Here is a 13,167-nt window from a genome sequence, read left to right on the forward strand (position 1 = left end):
TCAAAGACTTAGCAAGACACACATTTATGACTTTGCACAAAATAATCTATAGGGTGATATTTAATAGGATGAGAGATTCAGAAAGTGAGAGATTTGAGAAGAAGAAACAATTTTTTTTAAAGCGGCAATCCTTTACACGGCAAAATCAAACTGGTTTTGCAGTGTAAAGGATTGCCGCTTTAAAAAAACTGGAGATTTCTTCCCAAATCTCTCACTTTCTAAATCTATCATCCTATTAAATCTCACCCACAGTGTTTATTGATAGGACCCAGACAAACAATTTTGTAATCTTACAAAGAGTTTTAAAGAGTTTTAATTCTACATCCACATTTTGTATGCAAAAATACATTGCTTAAATTAAGTCAAGGTTACATGGTAGTTGATGATCTTGGTTCCTTTTATCTATTTTTACAGACAAAGTCTCCTCCTTTGAACACATCTCAACTGGTTGCAAGGCATCCTGCTTTAGTGAGCCTCCAGTCAATCATTGAACCTGGTAATGCTTTTTTCTTATAGTCATATGATATTATGAAATGCAATAGGTTGAGAGAGTCAGAAAGTGAGAGATTTGGTAAGAGATCTCCAGTTTTTGTTAAAGCGGCAATCATTTACACTGCAAAACAAGTTGGCGCAATGGCCAGCATGGTCCTCAAAGATCCGCTCCCTAGTCTGTACTGAACGGACCACGGAGGGGGTCCGTTAATGACCTGTGGGAGTTGCATTGTTAATTGGGCAGGGCATACACAATTGGTGATATAATGAGCAATATCGCTCAGAAGGGTTAACGTAAGTACTATCGCTTTAACCCCTATAAACACTATACAATTGGCAGATCTCGTCGGTGCCGCAAAAAACAATGACCTGCGGTTAAACACTGATCAATATCTGTAACAATATTGCTTGGTGACATCACTGGGACCCCCGCTGTATATACAGACACTGCCGTTATCGTCAGATTAGGCGGCATGATCAGACGACAATCATGTATATCGTAATGATCCATGGAATCTCGCATTGTTAACTTTATAGTGGAAACACACTGAATGATATTGTTAACGATATTGTTATTGTGCATATCATTTATGGAAATCATATGTTGTGTACCCAGCTTTACTCTATCTCTCAATGTTAGTACAATGATAAGCATTTTTCCATATATTCTAAAGCAAATGTTATCTACATATGCATGTACTGTTAGTATGCTGTGATATAACCTACAGTACTCGGAATGTTGTTATTTCCATCATTAGCAATTGCAGACACTTTTTGTGAACACCATTTTAAATTAAATTTGCCTCCTCAAACACATTTCATTTAGCTTTCCATTGTGTAACTCATACCAGTTTATTTTGATCTCATTGGAAATGTGAGACATGTTTCCAAAGTCTAATTAATGAAGGATCGCTTACATATTGGCCTTCTCTTATCTTTATTATTATTATTATAATTTTATTTATAAGGCGCCACAAGTGTTTCGCAGCGCCGTACAAAAGGAACAATACAGGGAGACAAAACTTGGCATAACATTGAATAAATAACAAAAATACAGTACAAATAAAAGAGCACCACAGTTCAAAACACATTACAGCTTGGATATAAGTAGTGAGGACTCAATCAACATACAACTAGAGGCTTGAGGCCAATGATGGAGATGAGTATGAAGATGGTCACTGGGTGTTGGAGTAAAGGAGAGCAGTAAATGAAATGTGAAGAGAAGTGGGCTTTGACAACAGGAGGGAAGAGGGCCCTACTCGGAGGAGCTTACAATCTAGTAGGCCGGTTTGTTTGTTGGATACCAGCCAAAAAATAAACCTTGATAAATAATTACAATACAAGACTTACTTAAGGTGCCCATACACTGCCTGCGACATCTCGCAGCAGTGTACGGACACCCGACAGAGTGCTAGCCGCCGGAACCTTCCCGGCGGCAGGGACACATGCGATCCGTTGTGATGGATCGCATGCGTCCCTGCTTCCCTCCCGCCCCAGAACGGGTGGTCGGACGGCCAGCCGGTCCGACCACCTAGTCGGGTCCGATGCGCACGGGACCGCGCATCGGACCCGACTGCATGTCAGGGAGAGGCGATTTGGTCCGATTTAACAGGCCGATTGGTCGCAATCGGCCGAAATCGGACCAAATCGCCTCGATGTATGGGGGCCTTTAGTATACTTTCTTTTCTAAACGTTATTTTTATTTCAACATTGTATTCAACAGTTATATGCATTACCCTACTATGACAAAATCTTAAAATGATCTCTTTACAAGCCCTATGAAATGTACTGTAGATATGCCATTAGAAATCTAGATAAAGGTCAAATGTAATCGGGCGTGAGAATCAGAAAGTGAGAGTTTTTCCTAGAGCTTTCCTATTTTTTTAAAGTGACAATCATTTACACTGGAAAAGCAGGTTGATTCTCACACATGACATGACATTTTTTTATAAACCCTATTAAACTATATTATAAGTAGTAAAATGAGCTGTTTATAAAATAGAAGAGTTCTGTGAAGGGCATTGTTTACAGATTTACTGATGCTGCCATGGCCACATCGTTTATCATGTTTACCTATGGAACGATGTGGCCAAATCCACCATGATGGGTTGTTCATCTTTCTGCCTGATGAAGGGATCAGCAGGCTCGATGAACGACCCGCATTGGATCATGATCAAGCCCACACTTTTTGAATGAATGATCTTTCTGATCGGTCGTAAACGTCCATATCGTTTAAAAAATATTACAGTGTGTGGGCACCTTAAGAGTACTATCTCCTGTGGTTAACTGTTCAAGTGTTATCCCAGAGATGAATGTATTTGTATTATTTTTTTCTGTTCTTGATTCTTGTTTTTCACTGCTCTTGTTAGGTTTATGTTAGGTTCTTCTTGGAGATCATTGTTCTCGCTTCTCCCTCATGTTTTTTTACTATTGGTACTTTCCTCACGCTGTTTTTTGAGAATTGCTGAAGCTGCTGGGGTAGAGATAGAGAGGGGTGGGGGGGGGGGGTTGGGTTTTTGGAGACAATTTTGTGTCTCCAACCTTCTTGCACTGCTATATATGCCAACAATTCCAGTGTCCACCACGGAATCTATAGAAATGAACTTAATGTAAGTAGAGAAGTAAGGTTTTTCGAAAAGTTGTTTGTATTGTCTTTCAGATTTAGAGTCCGAATGTGATGAGTTCTATGATGCTCCCACCAGTCCAGTTGAAGACATGCCTTTCTTTGAGGTCTCCACTGGCTCACTGACCAGATCTAACAGCATGAAAAGGAAGAAATTAGTGAAACAGGAGACTCTGAAAAATATGACAGACTTTCAGATGAGATTTGAAATACCAGTGGTAAGTCCTGTAGTATTCAGCATATTATTCAGGCTAGATTCCGCCATTTATCATGATTGATTTGTACTTTAAAGTCAAGTGGCATCAAAATGTGATAGTTTCTTTAGAAGAGAGTTAAATATTCGCATATTTATATTCACATGTTTTCTTTTAAAATATTAAACTAAATCCAGTACTGTACACTAGACCAGGCATTCCCAACTTTGTTCCTCAAGGGACTCTAACAGTCCAGGTTTCAGTAATATCCATGATTGAGCACAAGTGACTTAAATAGTACCTCTGTGATGAAGCCTATGTCACATTATATTACATTAGTTCTCTGCATACGGTTTAGTAGATATAGTTGGAATAATGTTGGTGTTAGTACTCATTACTAAGTCAATGATTTTCTACCAAACAGGTGATACTGCAGTTATGTAGCCTGTCTAATGATGTGCAGAAGATAGTTCTGCAGTTGGAAATTATGGGGCTGGGCACAGAACTTAATGTACGGACATTTGACATGTCAGCACATGCATATCTAAGGGAGATCTCTTTAAAATGCCCACAGTACACAGGTATGGTATCATTGCTTATATGATGTTAACAGTTGTCTTATATATCAACAAAAATATTACCATACTAAGTTTTTGTGATATTTTTCCCTCTGAAGATGATGAAGACAAGCCCGTTCACCTTATCACCACACTGGATAATACCACAGATGATCTTTTAACCATGGACTATATAAAGGTTACACATTAAAATAAAAAATAATACAAATGATTTTGCATTATATCACACTATGTGCTATTTTGGTGACATTTGCTGTTTTTGAATATGTAGGCAGATATGAATGGGCCCGAATTCAAGACTACATATAAAAATGTGGAACAACTGATAAGGGTATGTTTAACTGCTAAATGGTTACATATATGTTCATTACTTAAGCTGATATGACTACAGATTGAAACACAGCCATTAGGTAATCAATTCTCAGATCTGAATATAAAAAATGTATAACAGGCTTTTCCTTTGTGCCATCTTTTCATATAGGTAAACTTCTCATCTCTAGATGTCCATTTGCATACAGAGGCTCTTCTGAGTACAATGGGTTTCCTCACAAATCTTCTGCCGCAGTCTGAAAACAAGGATTCTGAACCGATTGTCGAAGATGTAGAGGAAGAGAAGAAGGAGCAGCAAAGAAAGAAAATAAGTAAGATGTCTACATTTCATAGAGGCTAGGCTGCAGGTATGGAGGGCTAGGGGGGTAGAAGGCAAAGAAGATACTTACCTATTAGGGGTCGAGATCCTCAGCATCAGGATGCCAGTGTCTGTTTTCTGACAACCAGCATCCTAAACCTCAGGATCCCGTACTAATCCCTAGAAAGGAGTATTATACTTGAGTAGAGGGAATTTATTACATCAGTCCATTTTCAGTATCAAAATTCTTCAAAAGTAATATGAAAGGAGGACTATCACATCGCGTGACTAACAAAAAATAATTACTTGTATGGGAGGTGCTGATTATCATATGTTTCCTGAATTTATAAGGTCTTCTCTTAAGGTGCCCATACACTGCTGCGATGTTTCGCAGCAGTGTACGGACACCCGATAACCTGCGAGCCGTTTGTTGTGATGGATCACATGCATCTCTGCTTCCCGCCCGTCTCGCCAACAGGAAGGAGGTCCCAGGATGGGTGGTCGGACGGCCAGCAGGTATGACCACCTGGTCGGTTCCGATTAGTCAGGAACAGCCGATTTGGTCCGATTTAACGGCCTGATTGGTTGCAATTGCCCGAAATCGGACCAAATCGGCTCAGTGTATGGGGGGGGGGAGCTTTAGTATATAAGCTCTCACAAACAGGGCCCTCCTCTTCTTGTGCTCTCCCTGCACTTTTTATATCCCCAGTATGCTCATTGTTAATGTCAATTTTCTATTTGTCCATCACAGGGCAATGGGTCAATGATTTAGGTGGTTTTAGTGTCCATAAAGTCATTTTACTTGGACTGTTTAGTCAATCTCCTTATACTACTTTTTGTATTTTCTATATTGAAATATTTGTATTTTCATTGTACTTGTTTTAATGTAAAGTCATGTGCATAAATATGATTTTATATATATATATATATTAGCAATGGGTTCTGGCACTCACTAAAACGGCATACTGCGCCCGTTGCCAGAGTACAAGGAGCCTCCACATAGTATCCAGGTCTGGCGGCACTCAGGACAATAAAATAATTTACAGCCACAGGCAAATGAATGCCAACGTTTCAATAAGCTTTACTTATTTTCATCTCGTGCCCTGATGAAAATAAGTAAAGCTTATTGAAACGTTGGCATTCATTTGCCTGTGGCTGTAAATTATTTTATTGTCCTGAGTGCCGCCGGACCCACTCGCTGCATACCGTTTCTGACGGTGTCCGGTACTTTGCCCAGGCAAAAATCAGCCAAACATAGAATCCCAGTGGCGGCACCCAGAGCAATAAATGACACGACAGGCAGCATGGACGCCAACGTTTTAAATGTATTCACATTTTTGCCCAGACGAAAAATGTGAATACATTTGAAACATTGGCGTCCATGCTGCCTGTCATGTCATGTATTGCTCTGAGTGCCGCCGCTGGGATTATATATATATATATCTATCTATGCAATCTGTTTTTGTATAATTTGCATTGAATTTGTAAAACAGAGGGGCAGATGTATTGGTGACTGGTGAAGTTATAAAGAGGAAGGTGTTAATGCACCAGCCAATCAGCTACTATTAGTCAAGTTACAGGCGGGGTTTTAATAATGACAGATAGGAGCTGATTGGCTGGTGCATTATCACCTTTCAATTTATCACCACTTTATCACTTCACCAGACATAATACATCTGCAGCATTGTTCCATATGGTAGGCTCCCAACATCAAAGTTCAAGACTGCAGCATAGCCAACCAACTGGGAGATCTACAATTACCAAACACATGTGTGGAATATAGCCAGAATTAAACACTTATTTCCCTCTGAAGATTTGCTAAAAGTCACACATGCATTTGTATCATCTCGAGTAGATGCCCTCTACCTTGGTCTCCCAGTAAAAGAATTGCGCTGATTACAGCTGGTACAAAACACAGCTGCCAGGCTGTTATCCAACCAGCCCTGTTCTAGCCACACAGCTCCCATTCATAATGGCAAATCATTTTCAAGAGTCATTTACTGAGTTTCAAAGCCCTACATGACTAAGGCCCAAGGTACCTGAAGCGACTTCTGATCCCATACTGTCCCAGCCAAGTACTGTGATCTGCAGATGGAGGACTTTTAGCCGTATATACAATCTCCCGTAATTCATCTGGTGGTCGAGTATTTAGCCATGTGGCTCCGGATCTATGGAACTCACTATATTACCGTATATTTTCTTTTTTCTTATTTCAGCACTGAAGAAATCAAAATATGACGATGTTGTAAATCTTCATGTGTGTGCAGAATTGTCCTGCCTTCGTGTTTTTATCCGTGGACAAAAATATCAAATTTCAGAAATCAGTATTGAAGGTGAAGTAAAAGATTTATTGTACTTTAGTTATAGCGAGTGACTTATAAGTTATAATGAGTTGAGTTTCATTTCAAGTCAGTAAATTTGGTACCAGTCTTGGGGGACATGGTAGTGGTATCTATATAGACCAATATACTGTACAGCAGATATTAATTTATGGCAGATACTGTATGGGATATACTGTCCAGTATACTGAAAAATATGAAAGACCCCATATACTGAAAAATATCAGAATAGTTTTCATTTATAAAGCCAGTTATGAGCTGTTAGCAGTTATATGTTGTGGGATATCTGAATATATTCCAATTATGCAGCATTTAGTTCTGGGACTTGAAGATGAGACAGAAGACTGCTACAAAGTACATGATGATAAAAGTGATATGTGCAATGTGACGCATAACACAACAGTCAAAGAGGGTTATTCTGGTTTACTCGCAAAGGAACAATCACTCTCTAATTGACAAAACCATATGCACTGCAGGTTGGGCTGATGTAACATGTGCAGGGAGACTTAGATTTGGGTGGGGTTTGTACTTCAAACTGATATCTATATTGCAGCGTAAAAATAAAGTAGACAGTATTTACCCTGCACAGAAACAATATAACGCCCAAATCTAACTCTCTCTGCACATGTTACATCAGTAAAAGTAGTGTTTTTTTTAACTGCAACTAAAACATGTTCTTTGTAATGTAGGACTTGATTCTGAAGTGATAATGAGGAAGACATCAACAGAAGTGCTGGCCAAATTAAAAAATATTGTCATCCTAGATTCTGACAGCGGGGCCCAATATAAAAAGGTATGTTTGTATTGTTCGTGTAATTTAATTGATTCTGCTTCACATGTATATTTAAGCGCAGTAAACACCGGTGGGACATTAATTTAATGGTATATGTATACAATCTAAAGTATCATTTGATTTAAATATATTAAGTTAAAATCAACAACAACTGAACAACTCATATCTATATTGGTGTCCCTGCAGCATATACAGATAAATAGAATTAATGAATGAAATTGCTGCATAAGAGTTGTGAACTGTGTAACGTAACCAGCTGTATACTTCATTTTTATACAAAAAAATGGGTCAGTTTACCATAAAGTAAAAATCCTACTTGTATATATAATGTAGCTTATCTTTCTGCACATTCATGCTATCATTAAAGGAAAGATAGACGTGGTCGAAAGAAACAATAGGATTTATGGTCTTACCTTGATAAATCCCTTTGTTTGAGTCCATAGGGGGCACAGGAGTTCACGCTGGGTATGAGAGGTGAGGTAGCAGAGCGTGCACCAAAGGGTTACAAAAATGTACCCAGCATGCTCCCTGCCTCCCTTCTCCCTCATAACCCGCCCCCTGACCCTGGGTCACCAGTTTCGTTAGCAAGCCCAAGGTAGGAGCAGAGCCAGAGAAGAAGGAAGAGCAAACGCACACCCACATAGCATACAGGCCCTAAAGCCATGGAACTTTCCTACATAGGAAGCCCCGCTACCAGGTGCGTCTGGGAGGGCGTCCTGTGCCCCCTATGGACTCAAAGAAAGGGATTTATCAAGGTAAGAACATAAATCCTATTTTCTTTTTCGTCCACTAGGGGGCACAGGAGTTCACGCTGGGACGTCCTAAAGCTGTCCCCTCACGGGTGGGGGACGCTCCTGGACTGCGGAAAGCACATGTCTACCAAACTGTGCATTAGCCGATGCAAAGGTATCAAATACATAAAACTTGATAAAGGTCTGAGAAGAGGACCAAGTAGCCGCCTTACAGAGCTGTTCAGCCGAGGCGCCTCGATTAGCGGCCCAGGATGTACCCACAGACCTGGTAGAATGTGCTGTAATCCCCTCCGGGGGAGTAATCAGTGCGGAAAGATACGCTTGGCGAACCACTCATCTGAGCCATCTCGCCAAGGACTGTTTGGAAGCGGGCCAGCCCCTCTTATTGGCCCCATAAAGCACAAACAGTGAACCCGACTTACAAGTTGACTTAGTCCTGCGAAGATAAATCTGCAACGCACGGACTACATCAAGAGAAGCTTCAGCTTCAGAAGAACCTGGAAAAGAAGGCACCACTATTTCCTGGTTAAGGTGAAACCACCTTTGGAAGAAAATCCAGTTTGGTACAAAGAACCGCCCTGTCCGGGTGAAATACCAGAAAAGACGGTTTCCATGATAATGCACTTATGTCAGACCCCCTTCGTGCTGAGGAAATAGCCAACAAGAAGCCACCTTCCAGGATAGCCATTTCAGATCCACCTCCTCCAGAGGCTCGAAAGGAGACGATTGAAGTGCCCGGAAAACCTCTAAAGAGGGACACCTCAACAGCCAGCCCGTCAAAGCCAGGCGACTCAAGTTCGGGTGTCGGAATGGCCCCTGTGAAATTAGGTCTGGACGCAGAGGTAGACTCAGAGGAGAGGCTACCAACAGGTTCCATAGATCCGCGTACCAACCTCGACGGGGCCAATCTGGGGCCACTAGGATCATCATTCCTCCCTCCTTCCTGAACTTCCACAGAAGGCGAAGTAGGAGTTGAAACAGGGGGAATGCGTACACTATCTTGCCGACTTAAAAAGTCTGCCTCAAAATTGAGAACCCCTGGGATGAAGACTGCAGAGATTGCAGAAATCTGCTTCTCCGCCCACCTGAATATCTTGGAGACTTCTTTTATCGCTCCTTTGCTGCATGTCCCGCCCTGCCTGTTGATAAAGGCCACAGGCGTGGTGCTGTTGGACCGGATCTTTACAGGGCACCCTCGGATGAGGGACCCCAACCTCTGAAGAGCCAGAAGGATTGCTCTCAATTCCAGGAGATTGATCGTAAGGCGACTCTCCTGAGCCGTCCAGCGACCCTGAAAAGATTGAGAATTGCAAACCGCTCCCCAGCCCCGTAGGCTGGCATCCGTGGTAAGCAAGACTCAGGTTGGAATCCAAAACGGGCGGCCCTGAGACAAGTTATCTGTCTTTAACCACCATGTGAGAGACAGGCGAACCTTCGGGGGCAGTGTGATTAATTGACTCCTTAGACGAGTATGATCTCCTGTCCACTGGCTGAGAGTGTAAAGCCGAAGTGGGCGCGAGTGAAACTGTGTATACTCTACCATGTCGAAGACACCACCATACACTTGTGTACTGAGACCCTTCTGTGACCTATAAGGGAATGAATCTTCCTCTGAAGGGAGTGGATCTTATCCTCTGGAAGATATACTCTCTACAACCGAGTGCCCAGCCGAGCTCCCAAGTGAAGTGTCCTTTGGGAGGGAGTAAGAAACGATTTCTTCCAGGTTATCCTCCAACCGTGAGATAACAGAAGTGTAATCACGACCTGCAAATGACTCCGTAATAGGTCTGGGGACTTTCCAAAATCAGTGGGCCGTCCAGGTATGGAATCATCCGAACCCCCAGCCGGTGCAGGTGTGCAGCCCTGACCGCCATCACCTTGGTGAACACCCTGGGAGCCGTAGATAGACCAAAAGGTAGCGCCCTGAACTGGAAGTGTTCGACCCGAAGGGCGAACCTCAAAGTGCTGATGTTCATGTCGGATGGGGATGTGAAGTATATCTAACGAGGCCATGAAGTCCCCTGGCTCCAGTGAGAGAATGATCGAACGCAGGGACTCCATGCGAAACTTCGGCACTCGCAGAAAAATAGTGAGCGACTTCAGATTCAGGATAGGACGGTGAGAACCATCCAGTTTGTGAATCAAGAATAGGGTGGAGAAGAACCCCTGACCCCTCTGCTCCTGAGGAACTGGAACAATGACGTTCGAGTCCAAAAGAGAGCAGATGGAAAGCTGTAGCACTTGTCGTTTCGCTGGGTCCTTTGGAAGACCCATGCAAAAATAACACTGAGGAGGGGGGAACCGGAATGTCAGGGCATAGCCCCTGGAGACCACCTCCCTGACCTGTTTAGCCACTGGACGTCTGGTAGCCCAGGGCTGCTTGGTGCAGGGCTTGGCTCCCTTAGTGGATGAGGAAAATCTAGAGGAAGGACTAGTGCCGTCGGACACGCCTCTCTCCACCTTGCCCGCCCACTCAGACACTGCCTTGGCCACCCATGACGCGGCAAGCGTGGTACACCTAATGGCCCCTGCCTCTTACCTGCCCGGGGATGGAGTGCAGCATGCGGGAGCCTCCGAGAGAGGGTCCCGCGACGGAAGTCCCCAGCCCAGTCGCCAGCGCTGCCGTCGCCGCCGCCGAGTGATGGAGCTGCGCTGCCGGTGATTCACTAAAAGAGCACCCGCCGCAGCAGCTCTAACCCATGGCTGTTCTAACAGCCGCGATAATGGTGCTGCTCTCTCCTTGGCACCAAAGAAAAAAACTGGTGACCCAGGGTCAGGGGGCGGGTTATGAGGGAGAAGGGAGGCAGGGAGCATGCTGGGTACATTTTTGTAACCCTTTGGTGCACGCTCTGCTACCTCACCTCTCATACCCAGCGTGAACTCCTGTGCCCCCTAGTGGACGAAAAAGAAAGTAGACTAAATATATAGAATGCTGTAACCCCTTCAGTGGTGGGGTTTTTTGGGGGGCGAGTTTATGGGGAGTGCTCCCTTAAAAAAAAAACACCACTTGTTCCCTGGGTCCGGGCAGCGCTGCTGCACTGTCAATCAGCGGCTGCCCGGACCTGCGCCCCCCGCGCCGCGTCCCTGTCCCCGGCAGCCGGCTTGTCATAAGCCAGCGCCGGGGACTTCTCATACAAAACCTGGAGGGGGGCGGGGAGGAGAGGAGGAGGGAGCTGGAGGCGCGGCAGAGGGGAGGGAGCCGGGCAGCGCTGAAGCTACCTGAGTTCAGTGATTGAACTCAGCAGCGCTGCCCGGCTGTAAACAGTGGCAATCCCGAGAGTTTTCCGGGCTTGCCAGACTGGGCACAGCCCGGAAAATTCTCGGGATTGCCACTGAAGGGGTTAACGAATAGTGACCAATCCCGTCTAAAGTAGTGTCTGCAAGCATAAAGTTCAATTTGGGGACCCAAAAGTGACACTTTTTACATTTCTGCTTGTCAACTCAGGAAGCTGCAAGTAGAATTGTCCGCACCAGCTGTGATCCCATCCAAATGTCTAAACAATTGAATTGCTGCTGTCTGAAAAACAATTGAATAGCCCTCTAGGTTACTTTTGTTGGTACTTCCTTGTATTAATACTGTTTGTATTTCTGTTTCAGGCACTTTACATTACCGGAAAAGAAGTGTTTAGTTTCAAAATGTTCTCCTTTGTCAATGCTACAGAAGGAGCTGCCTACAGTGATATGAATATAGTAGACAGCTCAATCTCGCTGATCGTTGGGTGCATACAAGTCATCTTTGTTAACAAATTTGTTTCAGCAATTTTGGTAAATCTGTTTTTGTATTATAGAGGTGTATTTGCAGAATTATTTATATGTCTATACTATGTGTGTATACTGCCAGACTGATTTTTTCCCCCTGTTATTTATAGGCTTTTGTAAATAACTTCCAAGCAGCCAAGGAAGCATTGACTGAAGCCACTGTACTTGCAGCAGAAAAAGCAGCAAGTGGTGTTAAAGAGCTTGCCGAGCGCAGCTTCCGCCTTGCCTTGGATATTAACATTAAAGCCCCTGTCGTGATTATACCACAATCTTCTACGTCTACAAATGTTTTGGTTGCAGATTTAGGTCACATCAACATAAAGAACCAATTTTCCATTGTGAAATCAAAACCCTGCAGTAATCTCCCCCCTGTCATTGACTGTATTACTGTGAAGCTGAGTGACCTCAAATTATACAGGTAAGAAGCAAGAAAGGTCAATTATTGTTAGTTTTTACAAGATTAATGTAAAACTATTTGACTTACTGTGGTGAGATTGGATCACATGTATAATTAAGTCACAGACTCATTTGTCTCAATTCACCATCTTATCTGAGATGCTGGCCTTTAGTACAATTTAGCCACAGTTCACTACGGGGGTTATTCTGGCTAGTACGCTCGCATGCAATGTTTTTTAAATGCGCATGTGCATTTTTGTACAGAGTGTTTGCCGGGTGCTGGCACCCACCATTGCAGCTGTTGGGGTGTGGGGTGGCAGTGGCTATTCTCGCCCATGGGAACACCAGCGTTCCCATGCAAATCACCCTGTAATGTGGGTGCCGGGGATGGGCAGCTGACATCACCGGATGTCCGCTGCCCACCATTTTCCCCTTAGGAATACACGCAAAACTAAGACACCTTTAGAGTGTCTTAGTTTTGCTTGTACCCTCCACATCATTCGATGGTCGGTGACCTTCGCAGCGCTGTGTGTGAACCAGAATAACCCCCTAAGTGTAAACTGTACATGACTATTAAAAATAAACCCAGTTGTAGGAGAGTACTCTGTCACTG

General features: G+C 43.4%; 1 protein-coding gene across 1 annotated transcript in view; it reads left to right on the forward strand.

The window, feature by feature from the left end:
* VPS13A (vacuolar protein sorting 13 homolog A) overlaps positions 1–13,167 on the forward strand; it is a 226,647-nt gene that overhangs the window by 78,759 nt on the left and 134,721 nt on the right. The window contains exons 24-33 of the mRNA XM_083186138.1: positions 415–496; positions 3,152–3,333; positions 3,734–3,890; positions 3,986–4,065; positions 4,159–4,218; positions 4,369–4,528; positions 6,732–6,848; positions 7,544–7,647; positions 11,997–12,164; positions 12,269–12,576. Of these exons, the coding sequence (XP_083042264.1) occupies positions 415–496; positions 3,152–3,333; positions 3,734–3,890; positions 3,986–4,065; positions 4,159–4,218; positions 4,369–4,528; positions 6,732–6,848; positions 7,544–7,647; positions 11,997–12,164; positions 12,269–12,576 (1,418 nt within the window). The remainder of the gene's footprint in view (positions 1–414; positions 497–3,151; positions 3,334–3,733; positions 3,891–3,985; positions 4,066–4,158; positions 4,219–4,368; positions 4,529–6,731; positions 6,849–7,543; positions 7,648–11,996; positions 12,165–12,268; positions 12,577–13,167) is intronic.

This window comes from Crinia signifera, chromosome 1, assembly GCF_055691185.1.
Source record: "Crinia signifera chromosome 1, ASM5569118v1, whole genome shotgun sequence".
Taxonomy (NCBI): domain Eukaryota; kingdom Metazoa; phylum Chordata; class Amphibia; order Anura; family Myobatrachidae; genus Crinia; species Crinia signifera.